Source organism: Pelecanus crispus, chromosome 1 (assembly GCF_030463565.1).
Source record: "Pelecanus crispus isolate bPelCri1 chromosome 1, bPelCri1.pri, whole genome shotgun sequence".
Classification (NCBI taxonomy): domain Eukaryota; kingdom Metazoa; phylum Chordata; class Aves; order Pelecaniformes; family Pelecanidae; genus Pelecanus; species Pelecanus crispus.
Window position 1 is genome coordinate 106,375,442 of NC_134643.1, and position 22,836 is coordinate 106,398,277.

General features: G+C 37.5%; 1 protein-coding gene across 3 annotated transcripts in view; it reads left to right on the forward strand.

The window, feature by feature from the left end:
• Positions 1-22,836, forward strand: part of EPHA6 (EPH receptor A6) — a 536,584-nt gene that overhangs the window by 78,722 nt on the left and 435,026 nt on the right. The window contains exon 3 of one of the 3 annotated variants that reach the window (XM_075709685.1): positions 10,336-10,353. The exons of the other annotated variants lie outside the window; for them this stretch is intronic. Within the exon in view, the coding sequence (XP_075565800.1) occupies positions 10,336-10,353 (18 nt within the window). The remainder of the gene's footprint in view (positions 1-10,335; positions 10,354-22,836) is intronic. 3 annotated transcript variants of the gene reach the window in all.

Here is a 22,836-nt window from a genome sequence, read left to right on the forward strand (position 1 = left end):
AATCCACTGTACTGGCTCTGAGAATTAAATCCTTAGTGTAAGATGCTGTCGTGATCAAATTAAGATGCTTTTGCAATTTTGATTCTAAATAGCATCATAAGAGTCAATTCCTGAGAAGAACGTATTTCAGTTGGAGTTAATGTCTCTCTAGGCTCCATACCCCCGCAAGATCTATATATCATTTCTCTTCAACATCTCTCAAGTTTGAAGATGTGATATATATCCTGTGGACTTTGACTGTATATTAGAGCATCAGTTAGGAAGATTTACTGTGGTATTATTACTAATTTTTTATTACTAAAATTTAAATAATTTAATTAAATAAAAATTAATTAAAATAATTAAATAAAAAATAAAATAAATTATTACTAATTACTAATATTAATACTAAACTATTAACTTACTAAGTTTTTCACAGTCGGTGCTCTGGAGCAGCTTTACGGCAGGATCAGGGGGATCTCAGCATAGCTGTACCAGCAGGGCTCGGTGTTCCAGGAGATGCGCTCCCCTCCCGCGTTCCATGGGTTTCCACTCTGTCACTCCAAAGGGTTCAGCATACCTGATATTTCTGTAAAGCAAATGGGTTTTAACTTTTTTAGGCTTACTGAGATCAAGATAATGCTGATGAAATAATGCCAAATTCTTCCCATGAAAAAGATCAAATCATAGTTGGGAAATGCAGTAAAAAAGAAGTGGCTTATCTCACTCAAGCTACCTTGGGGTCAGCCAGTAGTGGACCCACATTTGGAATTAAGAAGCTCTTAGAGCTTAAGAAAGCTTTTTCTTTCTCTTCCATTCTCACATCATTACACTCTGTATAATGAACTGCCTTTCTACAAGAAGTCATTTTTTGCAATTACTAATAGCATACTCAGGGTTCTAATTTGACATTTTTAAGACAATATTTATTGTAGTGAGAACTTACATGGGGAGCATTTCTTTAAAGAACAGCACTAGATAGTTTTATGGAAAACTGGTTTTACTGCAAGAGGTTAAAAAATTTAATCAAGACATCTGATCTATCGTAATAGAGCCTTTTTTCAGTGTAACTTAATCCTTTTGATAAATGGCACATGAATAGTTCTCTATCTCGCAGGATCACAACAGTCATTTTTTCCCCCTACTTCAGTGGAAGCATACTTTCAAGTATAAAGCTCGGCATACCGTTTCAGACACCTATCAGCAACCATTTTGTTTCATCAGAGGCTTGGTGCTGCCAAAGAAAAAGGAAAGAAGATCTGCAAATAGGAGCGAAAAGTGACCATGTGCGCTCCAGCACCGATTGCAAAGAGCACATCACTTGTAGCTCAGAACTGTAGCATTCGGATGAAGACTTTTAGAAATACAATGTCAAGAGTGAAACATGCATATCACAAGAGCTTTAAATTACGACAGCTGCTTTCAGCTTTTCAGCTTTTCTTCAGCCACAGTAAACAGCAGTCACATCTATACTCACAAAGACAGACATTGGCAGTGAAAGGTGCTGAATTAATTTGAATTCATTTAGATAAAGATTCCCCCTTTTCATCTGATTTGAGACGTACTTGCAAGCCCACACATTTAGTACAAGAACATGAGTAAAATGTGATTGTTTTCCACATAAATATTTCTCACAAAGAAAATGCGGAAGTAGTTTGGTCCATATAGAGAAATACAGATTTCAACTTGCTTCCCAAAATTCTGATTAAAATGTTAAAATCTGTGAGAAATAGTGCTCCAGCATGGCTATGTAACAATTTTTTATCTGATTTAATGCTTTTGGATGGCATAGATGCATTAGAAATGTAATATCTCTTGTAATATTTTAATCTTTTCATTTTATTTCCATTTTTTATTTCCAGGTATTGTAAAACAATGAGAAATGAGATATACATGTAAATGGGAGAAAGGCTTTGTTAAAACTTTACTATTCTGCAAAGAAAGAACAGCGTGGCTTTTTTTACATGATAGGCCAAATGTTCTCAAGTTAGGCTTTCTAGTGGGTTGTGGGAAATAAAGTTCAATAAAGGACAAAGCTTCCTAAGAGGCTAAAGATTCCTGAAGATCCATCACAAATTAAAGTGTGTACCACAGCTTCTCTGCTGCATTTGATGTTGCTATTTCTCATCCCATGGAAGTGAGGGATAACGCTGGATTTGTTCACTTACAGAATGAGTGTTTTCCATACTGAGAAAAACATAAGCATTAATGTAAGAGTTCTATTAAAATCTGAATGCCCCATACTCAATTGCAGGTAAAATAATGAACATTTTTTTCATTGTGATTTGATGTATCATGTCTTTGACAGTGTAATGTATTTACACTGTCAGAGCAGAGAACGAATCTTGAGTATTTGATCCCAGAAAGTACAAATTATACAAATGTTAACAAGTGGAGCATAAAAACCCTCACTCACTCAAAATACAGAGTGCACTGAAAACTTCCCAACTGCAAGGCAACAGCCAACAGGCCTTAGTGGGGCTGTTTCTGCTTTCAGATGTCATCTCTAATTATGGTATTTTGCGGTCAGATTTAGAGTCTGAGGGTATAGGATGGCTATTGGGAGAGTGATGTAGGTGAAGCAGCTGGTAAGAGATGTGTTATCACTCTGTATAAAGTATAAGTAGTACTGTTATTAAGGTGATGGTGGTATGTGGCCATAAATTAGACAAAGTTTGTAGGTGGAGGTAATTTAATTCATTAGACTACTTCAGCACACAATCTTTCGTGCACAAAAGCCTTTTTTCTGGTCCGCTTTAGACAGAGTAGAAAATTTATCTGCTTTCTCCATTGTATCAATCAGTCGATTAAAAGCTATAACCTCCACCTACAAATCTTTTGTTATCCATGGAATAAAATAGTTTATTTCAACGTGTAAAAGTGCAAGCACCTAAACAATAATCTAAACAGTATGCAAATTTTAAAACTTTAAAATCTCAAAGCGCAATTATTACAAATCCTTAAAATACAACAGGTACTAAGATATTACTTGTCTAGAGGAATTAGTTAAGCACTGGCTAATTAAGCGTACATTAGGAATATTGTTTCCAACAGTATGTTTATTCAGAATTTAATAGAATCTTTCAAATTTGCATATTTCGGTGGGACTAAATAAAAATGCAAGTTTCAACATGTGCAATGTGATCTCATTTGCATAATATACACATTTATAATAAAATTCTAGACCTCTGCGGGAGTAACTAGGGCTACATTGTAGATAGTTAAATCTTTAGCCTAAGTTCATTTAAATATGTGGAGGATTTATAGAAATAACTACACTTAAGAGATTCATGTAAACAAATTTTTGTAAATGCTTAGCTGTTTGCAGTATAAGGGCTTAAAAAAGATTGTAAACAATTTTTTGTAAATGCTTAGCTGTTTGCAGTATAAAGGCTTAAAAAAGATTGTAAGTTTCTAGAAAAACTGAGTTTGACACAGAAGCAGAGAGACAAACTTACTAGAGTCTGGCTGAATATGTAGACTATGAGTAATTGCTTATTCATATTGAACAACTCAAGCTACTCCACAAATCCACACCCCTGTGAGATGTAACCAGGCATCAGAAACCCAGATTCTGTGTAACTTAGGGCAGTGTGAGATCAATGACTCCTTCACACTTCAATTCAGTGAAAACTGACACCATGAAATGTGCTGATTGTGGGAACACAAGGACTACATATAAAAAGTTTTTGAACAACTGTCCTGTTAATTTCCTGGTTTATTAACATAGCTTGGAAGAAAATGAAAAAGCTCATTAGATATAATTTAACAGATGTGTATGTGGATCCAAAGAAATTGTTTATGTAGTCCCTAAGCAGACAGAGATTAAAAAGAATCAAGGGAGGAGCTGAAGCTATTTTTGAACAGTGTGTGGACAGCCCTTAATAATGAGCAAAGTTTCATCCAAATTTGTATGCTTCTTATACCAGTGTTTAATATGTTTTACTAATACTGCTCATATCTCAATGCAGGGGATGGTCCTTCAACATTTCAGTGATCACAAATGAATGTTATGTATCTCTGACATGCAGGCTGAGTATAGTGCTTCAATCTATATAATAAAGTAAAATTAAAATATCTTAAACCAGTTTGTAGATTTGTAACACAGTAACTTTATGAAAATTCAGGAATCTTTGATGTCTCCAGTAATACTGTTTCTCTTCAGCTGTTTTTTACATAGTAGTTTAGGAACTGTTTACTTATAAATGCAGACTGCTGTGGCTCAGTTTTATAAATGTAAATGTCTCTGACCATCCTAGCAAAGACTGCAGCAGTCTGATTCAGATTTCTCAGGAAAGGCAGTAGGAAGAGATAAAGAAAAATATCGCATGCTCTCCCGCAAATCTGTGCCCACTGAGAGTGCTCTCTATAATGACTTCAGTACCCAGGTTGGTAGTTTTTACATTCAGAATAGCACAAATGAAAAGGTGTACATGCAAAGAATAGAATTACTGTTTATTCTCTGTATTCCTAAAATTCATGGCAATTTATGGAAAAAAAAATTCTTTGCTATAATATGTAGTCAGCTTAGTGCAAAGCGTACCTGCTTATTAGTTTGAGAAAAGTAAATCCATATGCAGCCACAGCATTTCTTCGAAAGTTGCTCCTCAGAAGGAAATGTCAAATTCCTCACAGGAACCTTCTATCTAATGCCTAAATCTAGCAGGAGCAGCACTCCAGGTAAGTGCTTAATAGTGGAACCCCAAAACTGGGTTTGAGTTTTCTTCATGCCAGTGTTACATTTGTGTCATGGCATACACTAAACCAGGAGTATGTGGCTTTAACAATATTGCTTTCTTTTCCAAATAGGGAAAAATATCTTTCTTACTTGTCCTTGGAATACTCCATGGCCCAAACAAATTACTTACTTAATGTCATTCCAGTTTACTGATGAAATGAGCCTATGTAATCAGCTATATTTTGGAAAAAAAATGACACAGGCTGATGAAAACACATAAGGCATCTTGGCAGACTTTCTTGTAACCCGTTTTACTTAGCTGTGATGAAGATCTTTTGCCACAACGGTGTATTGGTAATCTCTCAAATCGATGCTTCCTACGCAGTAAAGTTTCCATCAGAGATCTAATCCTGCTCCTATTTCAGTCAGCAAGAAAAATAGAATAGGTTTGAGGCCAATATATGCAGAGAACTATGTAATCTCTGTAAATAAACAGACATTCTACTTGTAATCAATCACAGGGCAAGGAGCAGCAAATCTTAGGAAAATACATACAGATAATTGGCTTCTGTTTCTGTACATTAAGCCCGTGATTTTACTGGCTTAAGAGTTTTAGTGCATAATAGTAGGTAACACTGAAGTAAATGTTGCAAGGACAGAAAAGTGATTTTTGTATATTCCAGTACTGCACATCCCTGAAGAATAGAATGTGGTAGGAAAACCCCCTAGGGTTTGTGTTTAATCCAATACCCAGCTAGTAGCTACACACACTATTTATTTCTTTGTCTGATAACTTTGGAACATCTATGCTGGTTTGACTCCTAAAAGGTATAAAATATTTTGAAGAATTTTCTTTCTAGTCACTAGCACGGCAAAGAAGGAAGGAAGATAATAGTGAATTCATACTGCTTTGGCTCAAATCCTATTTTTTCCATTTGTGATCTTGTCCCGGTATTTAGAATACCAAACCTGGTTCTCAAAATGTTAGTGCATTGAAAATGGTTGAATATGTTGATAGAGTGTCAAAAAACTTATGATAAATGGTATCTTAACTGACATACATTAGTGTTGTGTGCCATGGAAACATGCCATTTCCCATAGAAGATGGACCCTTTGTCACTACAAAGACATCACGTTTCTAAGACAAGTGGCGTGTAACCGCTGTTGATATTGTCTTTGTTCAGATTGAGTATATGTCACAAGAAATACAATGTGGTGCTGTTTACCTTTGTCATGAGTGGAAATGACAGTTTGCATGTTGACTCTGAGATACCACCATCTCATCAGCTGTTCCCAGGGAAGTAGGCTAGGATAGATTGCTGTTCACACAAGTTACTTAAGTTTCCTGTTTCAGTACCTTTATTATAGAAGGTGAACCTTTCCTGCCTCAAAAAGCTATTCTGAAGGTGAGTACACTAGTGATCGCAAAGCACAAGACAGTGGCAAAAGACCAACTAGGTATGATCCATCATAGCAGCTCAGCCCCATATATGCATACTGGAAAAGTTTTTAATGTGATAAAAACATTTCTAACTCACTTAGAAACTACAGGGTGGAAAAGAAGTAGTGGTTTGCAAAGTTCGTAGCCAGCGCCTGTCTGGTATTGACTGGGAGGGTATAGTTGGAAGTTTTTGGAAAAAGGGTAATATGTACAGATCTGCATACACAAGATCATCTCAGATAAGAGATCTTAACTAACAGAGGGAAATACTGCTTCAGAAAAGCTAATGAGTTAGAAAGCTGAATGGAATTTTTCTTAGCAATTTACTGACTTTCCTTTCTTGTATGTTTAGTTTTTTTAATGTGAAGCATGAAAAATAAAGTGTGAGATTGTGTGTTGGTACCCAGTTCCTTGACAGTAGTCTGTGCAGTCTCATTATTCAGAGGCTCAGCCAGCCCATTTATAAATCCTAACAAAACTACCTAACAACGCAGATGATTTTTTTACAGAACTAGATTCTAGAGAAATATTGAAGTGCGTGACGATGAATATGCATTTATTTCCTAAATGAGGAAAAATGTGTTAATTCTGTGTACAGCAATAAGCTCTTTGTTTTTTTCTCTTAGATGCTAAGATTTTGGGCTAAACGTTTAGAGGAATAATCCTGAGCATAAGCTTCCCAGAATGTGCCTTTTTTCAAATACAGAAGTGTGTAAAAGGGATACCTACATCTTGCTTTCCAGCAAATAGGGGGGAAAAAAAAAGTGTATAAGAAGATAGGAAACGCAGCTTACAGAATGAGTAACTCGAGCTTTGGGTGCCTCTCAAAGTGTCTTCAGCTTCTTGAGGTATGTGGTTCATTAGCGGATGCTTCCAGCATACATTCTAATGTAGTGCTTTCTACATAGTGTAGTAAATGCAGTCACTTCCGCCTGTTAGTCTTTTTAAGTATACCATCAAATATGTAACATACCAAAAGGAAGACAGGAACACAGTAATAGAAGAAGAGTACCTTGTTTAATGTAAATTGATCTATTGAGACACATTAACAGCCAAACCAAGTTGTCTGTAGATCTGTGTCCTCCAACTCCATTTGGTCCCGCTGCCAATGCTCTGCAGCACAAGAGTTTTGTGCTGGAGTTACCACCACAGCAAAGGCAAGAAAGAAGATGCACTGTAGCTGGTTCCAGTTACATGCATGCTCTCTGCCAGCTGGCTGGCAGAAGAGACCAAACAGCAGGGGTACACTCGTGAGCTTTCCTTCATTTGGGTCACTATTTTCATGCTCTGATTCTCACAAAATATTTGGAGTTGCTGTAGCATGGAGATTTTCTGTAAGCTAAGCTAAGAGGTTCAACAGTTATTAATGGAAGGAATTACGGACAGGCAGGCAGCAGTCACAGAAACCTCATTTCTTTAGGAGGTCAGCTATCTCCTTTCATGTGTTAGTTGGCTGGAAATCTTTTTCCTTCTTACTTTAAAGTCTCCCATTCTTTTATTTTCAGTAAAAGGCGGATGAGACACTACCATTAAAATACTATTGCAGAAGGTGAATCAAAGTCATTTCAGTGCCTGTGAAATGCTGATGGGAGGTGGCAGAGCTATCAATAAAGTCAGTTGCACGCAGTTTAATGGAACAAAGTACTGAGTCCTGAAGGCGGCCTTGGACAGTAAGGAATAAAAAATTTATGAAAGTACTGGAAAAAAAGGGTCCAAGTGACAGTGTAGCACAAGTGGGAGTGGGGGTAAATGTTGAGACCTCCAGATGTTTAGGTGAAATCATATGTAATTTATTTTCATATATTTTCTGTGATATGTAAAGAAGGCATGAAAGTAAATAAAGTAAAACAGTAAATGCATATTTCAATAATTTAATAGATATTGGGCCTGCATCTTCTTCTTGCTAGCTAGATGAATTTTTTGCTTTATCTGCAGTAAGCGATATCCAATCCAGAAAGTCTCTTCACCTCTCTCAGGATATGATTGTTTAATCTATTCTTTGGTACACTTCCATATTGATGATCTTTTGTATCCCAGACAAATTATTTCAGACTGTTCAGCATCTTGAAACAGTTTATCCTCAGACTGTTGTTATTTCCCCTACCAGTAATTTCACAGAGCGTACCAGGTCAGAGAAGCCAGTATTAGTTTCTTTTTTTGTAGTGTTTTCAATAGCTAGCATTTCCATTACCTTTAAAAGACTCCATCTTCTTACACAAGTTAAATAGATTTGGTGTGTATTGGCAATTTATCTTCAAATACATACTTTAAGGAAGGTTAGACAAATGGTAATCTGTTTGCAAATGCTGTAATTAGAAATAGCAATCACATCATCTTTTTTAAACAGCAGTTGCTTCAGTAGTTTGCCATATGTAAATTACTGAGAATTCTTCCTTTGATATCTTGGAGATTCCTTTTTTCTGTAACCTTAACATCTGTGACAAGTCCAATGAAACTTGAAATACAGCTTGATGGAAGAGAATGTTTAAGAGAATGTTTTCACTCTGTGATGCCTCAGAGAGGGATCATCATAGAGTCTTTCATAAACTACTTGTTATAAGTATTAGAAAAAATCAATTAGATCGATTAGATTAGATCAGTTAATTAGGTCCAGGGAATAGACTAGTTTAGAAGTTGTATTTAATATGTACAAAGACATATGAATCTTAGGAGTCCTACATTTAACTTAGCCTTACAAAAAGGTTATCTGACATGTTATCCTTAGAATCATAATCAAAAAACTTCCTGCAAGATAAGCAGTGTAGGTGATACACTGCACAGCATTCTAAATAAAACACTTGGCCTCCACCAAGCATTCCAAAGTCTGCACCAGGATTGTATTGGAAGGTAATACGATAAATCCTATTGGAAAACTTGAACAGGGAAGAGTTTTTTTCAGGCATTTTCTCCTCACAGTAAATAAATACTGACATCACAGTGTGTATGGTGGTAGGAAATGACATGGTGAATCATAGTAAGTCATGGAGATGAAGTTTTCTGTGCCATACTTAAATAAATAATCACAAAATAGCAGTTTCTGCTATTTTAAGTCCACACAGCTACACATACTGTTGTTGTTATTTTAATTTTTCTTCTTATGGCATTGGCCACATACTATAACCTAGGAGAAAGACAAGAGAATTAAAATAAATATAATAAAGAAGATACATTTGGTACTAATGGATCATTTTGAGATAATTCTGTTGTTGGTGTCTGGGTGGGAGCACAAGGGATGCTAGTGCTCCCTCTTCTGCTTCAGCAGCCCCAAAGCAATTAGCAAATAGTAGCATTCGTTGTGGCAAAAGGTTGTGTTTCATTTGAAAGCCAGGAAAACCTTGAAGACTGTTCCAAAGCCACAAATAACCTCATTTGAAATGCCTTGCACAAAAAAAAACAGTGGGGAGAAGTGAAAATTCAGACTTTGAAGCAGAGGTTCAATCTTAATCTCAGAATTTCATTTTAGGGACAAAAGATGTAGAATTAAATAAAACTTTAAAAATTGTGCAGAGAGAACTAGTTTATTTAACAAGTTGACAGACACCAGACCTCCTGGTAGCAAATTTTACTTTCTTTAAAATCTCGTGATAGTTATGTGAAAATTGCAAAAGAAAAGTGTATGCCATTGGTTTAAGGAATGATGCAAAGACAGAACCCTACACAAATACGGAATATTTTAGAAACATGCTTAGAAAGAGAGCATGAGGTTGAATACTGCTTACTGGAAAATGGGACATCTGTACTTCACATTTTCTAAGTCCCTTTTAAGTTTTGTAGAATTTTCCCCTTATCCCCTAATTATATCTACTGTTAGAGAAACATACCTTCATAGTCTAATGTAAAAAGACAAAACCAAACATATTTCCAGTCTAAGTGGGAGTTTGGGATCATTTGGTCCCAAGAAACCACCAAAAAGATAAGCGACATAATAATCCTTCATGTTTTCTTAATCCTACCCATGACGTATACCTACTTGGTTGTGGAAATGATACTACTGTTTTTTTTTTCACATGTTGCAGTCTGCGAACATGCTCTTGGCAGTTTTTTAAACGTTTCTAGTTTAGCTATAACAACTGTAGCATATTATCAGTGGTAACAATGAGAACAACAAAATATTTACACTTCATTCCATGCACTTATGTAGATGTGTTCTTTGAGGGGACAGGATCAGAAAGGTATTTTCATTGTGATTTGCTGAAGTCTCATCATAATTTTTCCTGTTCTCCCTTTTTTGTGTTAGATTCCTGGGAAGACATATGTAAGTATGATTAAAAAATGCAGAAGGGACTCTGATGTTAGAAAAATCATGAAAGTACCTCAAATCACAAAATAATCGCTTTTGTGATATTTAACAGTAGAGATATGCCACAATTCACAACTCATGGGGGCTGGGGGCTGTCTAGGAATGTTTTACTGCCTGTGGCTCAGTGAAGTCATGTGATTCTGAATGAAAGCCAGCTTCAAAACAAAGCTGATAATAGTAGCCTCAGACTCCTGGAGAGTAGACAAGCTCCTGCTACCTTGCTGCTTTGCAGGTCTGTCTCTTGTCATTGCACAGGGGCACCCAGCCTCCTCCTCCTCACTGCTGATGTACCAGCTCTCAGTTCAGCATCTGAGGCATCTTGCAGTGCCCTGCAGTGTGGACTTCAGGCAAGGAATACCTTGCTTTTAGCCAGTTAGCCACTTTTTCACCATGGATTCGAGTTCAGGTTTAGATAAAATACCTTGAAAAGTATTTATCTTCAGTATCCAAGCTGAACAGCACAGCTACAACCTTTTTTTTAATAATGGACATAAACAAAAAAAAAAAAAAGGAAGAATACTTTCTGTATTTGTAAACACTTGCTGTATTTACACTGGATTAAGCCTGAATAGTGTCCCAGAAAAACATCCTGCTAACTTGCTGTTGATGCTATCCTGAAATACATCTTTATAGGGAATTTATCTTCCTGCATCAACTGCATTTCCCAAGAAGCACTGTATCTCAGTGTAATATGCAAGCCTTTGTCGCTTACTTTCTTTCCAGTATCCTTTAGGAGATGTAGTGAGAAGATACTTCCTCTTGAAACATATTTAATTTGAATTTATTCAGGAGATAGCACCCCTCAGTCTTAGCACTCCTCTATCTACATTAAGCAGCTTTTCATTCGTTTGAAGCTGCAATTATCCCTTTGTAAGACATCAGTGGTACTTGATGGTTTATTGAGGAATTCTTCACACAGTGATGGCTGATCCCTTCCCACCTCCCTCCCCACTCTGTACTTTTCCATCTTTTAGGATGAAGTGCCCTCGACTGACCTTTTTACTTTGTCTCAATCTATGTGTTACCAAGTATACTTGTTAAAAACATCTAATTAGGATAAGTATACATCTTTTCGCTGATATGGGATATAGTGACAATCAACCACTTAAAGCAACAATGTAGCTGGAGTTAAGAATCCGTGAAATCTGTATCTTTTCCAAGGGTTACAGTAAAGCGTTTTTAAAAGACTGCTGTTTGAGGTAATCTGTTGCTTTGGGAAAGCATGCTGTTTCAGGTAACAAGGCAAAACCTTTCTTCATATCCTTTCATGATGAATATGGGCAGAGTCCTAGTTACAGAAATTCCAGTGTTCCCATATACAAACAGAACCACAGTGATAAAACACACGTTTTCCACTCCCTAACCTCTGTTCTTATCCTACCAACATTCACATGAGGTACAAGTAAAGGGAAAATGTGCATTAAAGTGCATTACAGTGTTGATTTATAGTGGTGAATAGTTCTCCTTCTGTAAACCATCATAGTGCGTGTTGCAAAATGGATGCAGGGTTTTTTCCTCTTCTTTTTCAAATTCTGTATCTTACATGGAACCTACTCTACGTATTTTTAATTCAGAAAGTGTCTTTTTGAAGTCCTGACTGTATTTCTCTTAATCTCTTTTTATATTATTTTGTCTGATTTTTCTATTTAAAATGTAAGTCAAAGTGTTGTAGTCTACATATCCTGTAGTTGTATGTGCTTCCAGCCCATTCTCTTTGCAGCTGTCTTTTCTGCTACATTGATGAAGATTTTTTTTTTCTTTACCTGTCCAAATTTTTGTTCTTTTTAATCCTTGGATGTGTCTGGTTCACGCTTTTTAATCTTCAAAAATGCTGTTCTTGCCCTAATGCTAACATGTACAGTAGGACTCCTCTAAGTGTTTTTCCTTTGCTGGATATAGGTCTTCTTTTGCTTATGCTCTCTATTTTCCATTCTTTAACTAGTTCTTTTCAATATTTCTGTTCCAACTTGGTTGCCTGCTGCTTTTAGCCTAAGTAATCCACCATACAGGACTTTTATTAAAACTTTTCTACAAACGATGTAAACTGTGTTCTGTATACAGCCATTACATATTTTGATGGTGACCCCTTCTGTGGTAGAGCATAAAAACTTTTGATGACTGTATCTGTCGGCATGATCTAGATTTCAAACTGGGGCTGCTGTACTTTCCATTATATTTTTCCTTTTTCCACAAAGAAAATTTAGCTTTTAATTTTTTTCATACCATCTGTACAAATCTTTCCTTTTGGTTTAGTAGCCAGGCTACTACAGTGTGGCTTAACTTTTTAATGCTTATTAAATACCTAAAATGTAACTGCCTTAAACAAAAATAATTTTCATTGTACTGTCTTTCTGCTTAAATCAGAAGCTTTGCTTCAGTAACCTTGAACTTAGCTTGAGTAGTTATCACTGCCAATGGGCATGTTGTACTGCCATTATTAAATGAAAAAGTCATTTATTTAATAGGAAATGGTTCAGCACAAATACCCAATGGGTTGAGCTCTATAGCTCTGCAGTTAAAGTTACTCTATTGAAAATGTGTAGTGCCTCTGAGCACCAAAGTTTTGATCCTCTTTTGCTGCTTCCTGTAATGAGGAATTTTGCCACTCAAGTTTGTGCAGCCCTTCCACTGAAACTAAACATTAAAGGTAAATGTAGATAAATGTATATAAGATTCTACACATTTAATTCACTAAAACCTTGAGTCACCACACTTATTAACACCTCAGCTGATGTTTGATTTGGTTAGTGTAGAGCTGTGAAATATAGACTGAAGCTGCAAATTTGTTACAGAGTAGATAATGTGGGGATAGTTTATTACACAGTCAGAGCAGATTTGCTATCAATAGGCACACTTAACTCAAAAGTGGAAGTTGTCTGAAAGCTGTGTTCTACCAGGAGGTACTGTTCCACTAGCAAAGTACAAGATCCAGACTTACATTAACACGAAGCTGGAGGGAAATTAATGGAATAACAACCCTGTCAGTAAACTGAATTGCAGAGACTGACATGGCCACAGTTTCATTTGCGTTAAGGAACTATCAGGAATGAGTATGTGGTCAAAAGAGCAGCTGGCCAAGCAGAAACAATTCATTCGGAGTCTGCCGGGGGGAGTTCTCAGTGGGAAAATCTGAGAGGCAAAACCAATTTAATAACTACCTTCCTCCCTTATAAAAAAATACTATGTTTAAGTTTGGGTAACTGTGCACCTATTATGTGCCTACCTTTCACGACATTTTCAACAGATGAACTATCTTAGGATATGATCAGTGGGAGGATTTAAAGAGTAAAGAATGTGTGCAAGTGCATGGGTTGCCTAAATTCAGATGTGAGAGCATCCTGGGCATGTTCACCTAAAAGGAGCTTTTATCAGGTTTGAAGCAATCAGCACTGCCAAATTTGCTGAAATAGAAAGCAATTAAAATGGACTGTGACGTCTCTGCAAAAATACCAGAAAAAGAAATGGCTAGATCTAAGGTCCAAAGAAATAACTGTTTTTCTACTGGAAAGGTTTAACTTTCGGGGTCGGGGGGGAAGAGTGCATTTAACACTAAGAAGCTGCAGTTGCTATTAAACATATTCTTTGTTAACTGTGACTTGTTTGATTATGCTTCCCTTGTGACTAAGAACGTAACGAAGCTTCTCAATGAAAAGTGGAAGTGAAGACATAAAGTGGCTTAACATAAATAACAATAGTTGTAATCAAGATAATAGAACATAGTCTGGCCAGTGCCTTTTCTCAAAGCAAACCAGATAATTATTTAAATCCAGCTACGAACTGTCTAAGTAAACGAATGAATGAAATGAGTATTTAAGTAAACGCAAAATCTGTTTTGTTGTCCAGTTCTAAGCGATGCAGATATCTGGGAGTAGGCTTGCCTTCAGTACCTTGTGTTGGAATTTATTTCTTGGTTCCTTGGAGAGGAGAGCTCTGTCAGTATGATCGATTTTTTAATGCTCTGTGAAGTAGTTTGTTCTCCTGCTCCTTTCTCTTTGGATTGCCCTTGAATGTTAAGGTTGTTAAAATAAAAGTCCGTGTTTTGCCAACATCTTTGGCTGAACAAGTAGGAAATGTTTTGTCCATCTTGATAAACAAAGGACACATTGGCTTTGTAAAGAATAGGCAAATTGCCAGTGTCTGGAAGTTACTGATGTTAGCTTGGGTGTTCCTCCTCAATTGCCCCCTTTTATTGTGTTAGCCCATTAGGCTCAGTGAAAAATTTCCGTAGGTGAAATTACTTATTTGTGAAAACGATGTCAAATGGATTGTTTGGGCAGATACATTAGTGATTTAAAAACAAAATGTGGCCATCAGCGTAATCAGTTTGGAATAGAAGGTGCCGCAAAGATGTCTCTGTTTCCTCCTCCCACATTTACCTTGTTTGACTTGCTAATTTAATCACTAGCGCTGAAGCTAAGGCTCAATTTGTCAGTGGAAGAGGTGAGTGTCTCCCACTGATGTTGTTAGTTAAAATTTCTGTCTGATTTGAAAGTAAATTATGAAGAAAAAGAAAAACCAACAGAAATGGTCGGGGGCACTCGGTAAAGCCATTTTCCAGTGGGGCAGGGAGGGTGGTATGCTCATCAGATCTATGGATTTCATGAAGAGCTGCTGCAGTAAGAGCCCCTGTAACAAAGTTCTTGTTTTCACTGACTAAAGGCGGGGGAGAGTGTACCACTAGTTCATGCACAGCTTTATAACATGCACAATTATCTGAAGATAAAAACACATGCCATTTTTATTACTGTGGCATCTTTTGCACTTGGCTTATGGTTGACTGTCTTTGATTTGAGTTGCAGTAAAATTGATTTGTCTTGTATTGCCTACATGTTTACTCTAGGAAAAAAAGATTTTGAAGAGTGAAAACAAGACTTTGGATGACTATAGGCAACAGACATTGTTGAACAGCACTGCCTGAACTGAGATATCCACATTAAATATTTTCTTATTTATTCTGTTGCCAATTCGGAGATGAAAAACATATATCACTTGGCTGGAGTTAATTTGTAATAAACATCATAAAGCCGTGAAGTAGTTCTGAATTCATAACATGGATCTGCATTAATTTGGTTATTCGTCAGTGTAGGAAGAAGTTTTGAAATCACCGGCATTGTTTGTACTTATAAATATGATTTTCGTTAGTAAAGGGAGGTACATGTATGTTGGAAAGTTAATTACTTTCATGCAGAGAAATCATATTTTGCCTTAAAATAAGAGAATTGATAACCCACAATCCTCCTTTACTGTTCATAAGTGCAAAGCTTGTTGTTAGTCACTGAATTATTACACGTTTAGAACTTCTATTTGATTCTAGTATTTTCTCCAGTCTCAGGGAGATGTTATTTGTTAAACTTACTGGTCAGTATTTCTGATAAAGGCAGCTACACAAAGTATATTGAAGTCTTAAGGAGCTTTGGTGTAGAAAGAGAAGCCTGTGAACTTTCAACATTGTTCATTCCAGGTCTTCTCAAAATACTCTTTTTTGGGAATCTTTCTGGATTTTTCTTTTTCAGAATTGAAATATGAAAACTATATACCTTTGAAACATTTGATAGCCTATGCTGACTGCCTATCTAGAGCCCGCATACTATGCAAGCTCAGTGAACCTCCATATACTTGATACGAACCTAATTTCTTAGTGTTTTTTTTCAAGGATTAACAGATACGCAATCGAACTTACTAATCTATAATTTAGACCAGTTAGCATACTGTATGTATGAAATAATGAATGGACTTTTCGTATTCATACTGTGAATGATATACATTTCCCTGGTGCTCATCCTGTCACTAATTCCAAAATTTCATGCTAGGAAATGAATTTTAATTATACAATAACTCTTAAGGTAGCAGACATGTTACTAGTATTGTAGGTTTTGCTTTTTCTCTTCTCTTCTCTTCCCTCTCTTTATTAAAAAAAAAAAAAGAAAATTATATAAGACAATATAGTTTATATAAAAATTTATATGGTGTTTATGTGCAACTTGCTTGTTCATTTCTCTGCTTATCTATTCCATCTATTAATCTTATTAGTAAAAATTTAAATAATACATCTTGTTGATCAACTTTGCTGACATGCTTGGCTTCGTTGTTTCACTATTACTCCTAATTTTTGTTTCAAATCAGCTAAACTGTTTCACAAGGGTGAATCTTGTCCTATTCTAGTCACTAAATGGTTGTCCTGGTTTTGGCTGGAATAGAGTTAGTTTTATTCCTAGTAGCAGGCATAGTGCTGTGTTTTGGATTTGGGATGAGAATAATGTTGATAACACACTGATGTTTTAGTTGTTGCTGAGTACTGCTTATGCGAGTCAAGGACTTTTCAGCTTCCCATGCTCTGCCAGGTGCACAAGAAACTGGGATGGGGCACAGCCAGAATAGTTGATCCAAACTGACCAAAGGGCTATTCCATACCATATGATGTCATGCTCAGCATATAAAGTGGGGTGGTGTTGGCCGGGGAGCAGTGATCGCTGCTCGGGAACTGTCTGGGTATCGGTCGGTGGGTGGTGAGCAATTGCATTGTGCATCACTTGCTTTGTATATTATTATTATTATATTGTTATTATTATCATTACTGTTTTACTTTATTTCAATTATTAAAGTGTTCTTATTTCAACCCAGGAGTGTTTCTCACTCGTACTCTGATTCTGTCCCCCATCCCATCGGGGTAGGGGGAGCGAGCGAGCGGCTGCATGGTGCTTAGTTGCTGGCTGGGGCTAAATCACAACAATGGTATTATTCAGGTAAAATATCATAGCTCCAGCAAGCTTTAAAGGTAAAAACAAAACCAAATAATGTTCTTCAATTTCCAGAGGAAACATCTCAAATTAACCACAAAACTGCAGGGTCTTTATTTCCCTCCAACACACATTCACCAATCACATGGTACCATCCAGTTGTGCCTCGGCTGCATTGCAAACTGGATTATCTTTGAGATTTCACCAGATCAATACACTTCAGTTTTCCACATGAATGTATGATTCGGTGGTTGCCAGGCTGATTTGCCATCTGGGTCAGCATGCAGCTTGGTAAAGGAACCAAGGGAGAGAGGCTTCAGCCCTGTATTGCAGACACCTGGGGAGCACACAGTCCTTGTGGGAGAGGGTGTCGAAGTGCTTTTATTTAACAAATGTTATGGCCTTGTGGTTCATGGGTGGCCCTACAGACTGCCATTCTGGGAATCACTGCTTTAAAGGCAAATCCTTGCCACAGTTATTTGTTATCAGTGTTTGTAGAACAAGCTCTACTACCAGTGCCTTGAGTTGTCAGGCCTATTGATGCCTTGGTAGCTCCATGATTGCTCTTTGTTGCATCAAAAGCTTTGCCTTTCTCGTCTTTGCTAATGAAGGGTTTATTTTTTGTTCTACTGTTCTCTCTTAGTCTGGGTTTCTTCCTGCTTTCTCAGTAAGGAAGCAGGAGTTGCCTGCCAACCTCAAGAACATACTTCACATGAAGCTTTGATGTGATTGCTTTAACCTGTGCCATGGATTCTTACTCTTATGAAATATTTTTCATTCCTGCCTGAAATTCTAACACAAAGTTGGCCAAAGGATCCCCAAAAATGTAATAACCAAACAAACCAGAAGGAAGTTCCATGTAACCCTGATTTTTTCAGTAACCCAGAAACAGTACAGTTTATCCAGTATACTGTATCCTGATAGAGTAATATCATCCTTTAAGGCTTCCCAGAGCAGGGAGAAAGGAGCGGTCCTCTCATTCTCAACGTATACCTCTTGCAGCACAGCAGTGGGATAAGCTGATGAGATTTGTTTGCAAAACTTCTTGATTCTATTTTTTCACATTTACTAGCTCTCTTCATTTTGCTTTCAGCTTTCTTCACTTTGCTGCTTCATGCAGCAACATTCGTTTGGCTTAATTTGGACGGGTATAATCTGGATACTACTGCCAATGAGTCCTGAAAATTCCTTCTTTTCTAATACAATGTTGCAAATACGGCAGTTCTGACTACCTTACTCTCTAAGCACCTAGATGAGCTTTGCTTTTTGTCACAAGTCAAATGTACTTTTTTCCTGTCTGACCAGCTTGGTCTTCTTACACTTGCTCACGTATTTTCCCAGCCTCATTTCTCTGCTTGTCTTGTGTTTGAGTCTTGTTGTTTGGAGAGTGGCTTGTTACCATGAGACTTTATTTTGTATTTTCTGATTGCATTTGTTGTAGTGCATTATGGTTTAACCCCAGTGGGCAACTAAGCATCACACAGCTGCTCACTGACCCTCCCCCCGCCTCAGTAGGATGGGGGAGAGAATCAGAAGGGCAAAAGTAAGAAAACTCATGGGCTGAGATAAGAACAGTTTAATAATTGACATAAAATACTAGTAGTAATAATAATTGTAGTGAAAAGGAGAACAACAAGAGAGAGGGGAACACAACCCAGGAAAAACAAGTGATGCAACTGCTCACCACCTGCCAACCAACACCCAACCCATCCCCACACAGCAGTCGCTGCCCCTTGGCCAACTCCCCCCAGTTTCTATACTGAGCATGACATCATATGGTATGGAATAGCCCTTTGGGCAGTTTGGGTCAGCTGTCCTGGCTGTGCCCCCTCCCAGTTTCTTGTGCACCTGGCAGAGCATGGGAAGCTGAAAAGTCCTTGACTAGTGTAAGCAGTACTTAGCAACAACTAAAACATCAGTGTGTTATCAACTTATTCTCACACTAAATCCAAAACACAGCACTGTGCTAGCTACTAGGAAGAAAACTAACTCTATCCCAGCCAAAACCAGGACATAGTGATTTGTGAATGTTGATCATACTTCAGGGGAAGTGGCTGCCCATTCTGTAAGTGTATTAAAATCTTACTACTTGAGATGAGCTTTTCCCGAGCTATAGGTTTATGAACTTGTAGAATAATAGTTGTTTTCCATTCTTAGATTGCATTATTTGGCCAATTCTGTAGCTCATGAGAGACCTATTATCCAATATGGTCTTGCTACAAATGAGTCTTCCAAGCTTGGTTGATTAAAAACCTGTACCGATTTTGTCAGGATTTCAACAAACACATACAGAATCATAGAATCATAGAATCGTTTAGGTTGGAAAAGACCTTTAAGATCATCCAGTCCAACCGTTAACCTAACATTACCAAGTCTACCACTAAACCAATTAAGGGTAGAGTAGCAATTTCATGTTTCCTGGCTTGGTGGCTGGATTATTTTTTAATGAAAGTAAAAACTAGGAATCATTAAGGTCGGAAAGGATCTCTAAAGATCATCAGTCCAATCACCAACCCAAAACCCCTATGCCCACTAAACCATGTCCCAAAGTGCCACATCTACCTGTTTTTTGAACACTTCCAGGGATGGTGACTCCACCACCTCTCTGTCATAAATATTGGTGACTGCCACATCAGATTCTTGTTGTATTTCCCCAAAGAAAAGCATTTTATATACAGCTTTCTTTTTGGAGAAAATTGGTCAGATAGATAACTCAAGGCTTTTTTCAAAGGCAACTTCGTCACCAGTTCTGTTGGAAAAAGAATCAGCAATGTCATCTACTCCCTCAAAGTGATGGGATTGTAAGAATATAACTTTCGATTTTTGACTTTCAATATTCATTGCACACAATGGATTTCTAAAAGTACTTATTTCTGCTTTTGGAGAGTAAATTAGAGAGGTAATGCAAATTCTATTTACTCTTTCCCTTCTAAACATTTTAGTTTTAATCTTTTATATTTTTCGAGATTTCTGCTTAATGTTCTCTTAGTATTTTGATAGTTTGTTATTCCTTTCATTGTGAGCAACCTGACCCCTATTTTGTCTGAGTACAAGTGGACTCAGAGATGGCTACCACATATTTCTTGGCACTTTTGTTTTCAGAAGGCAAAGGCAATGCCAGCTCTGCTGTTGCAGGAAACTAGCAAATAGATTTTCACATTTTGACCTTTGGAGGCTGTGAGCATGTATTTTGTTCAGTACAGCATCATCCAGGGGGTCATCCACAGCTTCTTAATACTGAACTGGGGGGAAGGGGCTTCTTATTACTTTCTGCTTGCTTCAGCTTTAGCACCATGCCAGTTGTACTACTGTGAGGAGAAAAACAAAAGCACATAGAAAGTTAAGGAGCTAATTTCTCATGTCAAAAGGATAAAAGTCTCAAGGATCTGCAATTCCTACATATCTCCTTAAAACCTGAGGGGTGCAGAGGGGTGAGAAAGGCAAGTTTTTAGTGGCAGGGGTACAGCTGCAGTGTAACTCCCCAATTAGCAGGTCTGATTTGGTGCCCCAGCTGCAGCTGGGGGCTGCCCAACCAGGATCATTGCTTGTAGCTGGCCATGCTGGAAGGACAGACATGAAGGAACAAAAGTGACTGAAGATGCATGGTGAATTCAGGGAGCAGTTTTCTGATGCAGTGAGGGGTGGATTTAGAACGTGATTTTATAGAAAACAAGGCTGAACTTCCATTCTCAGAGAATTTTTTCAACCTAGGTGAGTTCAGCAAGTGTTGTGAAGAGAGTGTTGTGTTTGCAGGTATTTTTCTCATAGATATGGCTCTGTGCTTCGACTTTTCTGAGTAAGTAGGGGTTTTCTTTTCCCCCCACTCTTTCTTCTAAGATGCTTATATGAATTTTAATCTCAGTTTAGCTACATGACCTGTTTGTGAGTCACTTGGACGTTTTGCTGTTAAAGTCTAGCTGAAGGTCAGCTTCCTTCAGAATTTGTGTTAGTGGTTTCATGTCCTGTGAAGATATATCAGCATCTATTATAAATCCTTCCTGTCCTACTGTTGTTGGTTTTATTAAGACTGTAGTGGTGCCTATACACTGCAGTCTGGTAGATAACCAAGTCTGGATCCATCCTGAATAAACTCATAGTAAGGTTTAGTCCTTGCTTCGAAGAGTTTATAATCTAGTTCTGGCATAATACTAGCGTCCCGCCTTCACGAAGGAATTTTTTTCTCAGTCACTTAATAACTGGGAGCTAACCTTTTTTGATGTGAAAGGCTGAATTCCTGAAGCAATTGCTTTGGCTAGTAGACTCTGTGAAGTTCAGGTAGGAGTAGTTGATCTACCTTGTGTGAATACAAGCAGGCAACACCTCTGCTTCTGAAGTTCCTGAAATGATGTTAATATCCTTCTGTAACCGTTGCCCTCTGAGAACTTTGCCTGTGTAACTTGCTTTTCCTAGCTAGGCTCTTTCCCTTAATTATTGTCAGAAGGCTTTTAGCTGGAGTAAAAAACTTCAGCAAAATCATTCTGGCTCTCTTTGTGGTATTTATATTGGCTCTGCTCTCTTTGGCAGAGATAGCTATGTTCAGTTCTTGCAGCTCTGTACTCCACCTTATCCTGCCTTTTGATTTTGGAAGTGAAGCAAGTTTTGTTGTTGCTGTTTAAGCCATACTGTGCTGCCAGTTCTTCCTGTGTTTTGAAGTGTATGGGTGCAATTTACCAACTCCTTTTTGCCCAATAACACTGGTAGACTTTAATATACAAAAAAAGCTTTGTAAAAGCACCTATGTACACCTCTCACCCCTCAAAAAACTTCCTCCACATGCATACTTGTGTATTGTGAATGAGTACATTATAACGATCCATTATTAAAATATTCTCTTTCAAGGGTTAACTGAGCTAAGGCGTTTGCCCTTTTTGGAGGGAAAAGGGTAGAAATACTAAATTTTTACTTGTGGACCACTTGAGATGGAGGTGTGTTGTCAGAGAACTTGCAGGTGTTGGATCGCTGCGAAGGCTCATCTGAAGTGGTTGTTTGGGGCAGGAGAGGTTCATAGCACTGAGAATTTTTCTTGAGAAGTTGTGCTCTGATGTGTGTAGGCAAGAGAGCGACTGTAGGGCGGTCTTTCTTTTAATGCGCTTACAATAACTGTGCTGTAAGTTTTCATGGATGCATGGCTGTGTTCTGTTAATGTCAAAATGCAACAGGCAAGTGTTCGTTTGTGTATTTATGTAAACGGACCCCACAGGAGGCAACGTAGCCTGGCAGAGATGGAAGACCAGGTCTCTGCCTTCCCTAATCTCTGCTTTTACCCTAGGGGTCTCTGTGTCTCTATTCTTTCATGTACAACACAAGGCCCAGGTGCTTGTTGGTAATAGATGGCATACTGCATTCACATAACAGGAGGAATGCTAAAATAAATCTTTCATACCAGAATGAAAAATAAAATCTCATGGTTTTAATCATTTATGAAGGAAAGCATTAATGAAATTGGCTTCATCAGAACATTTCATTTAGGTTCTTTCGTTTTCTGAAAACTTTCTGAACTTTAGAATATTTGCAAAATTTTAACATGCCAGAAAAGTAAATTTTTTTTTAAATCCCATAACAAGCTGTCTTCCCACCATCCTTAAGAAGCCCAGATTAGGAACTCAGGAAAATCAGTCCTGTTTTAATGGTTTGTTTCAACAAGCTGATTCTTTGTGAAAAAGTAATGAATTGCTAAAGCAATGGTAACTGCTGAGTGGTT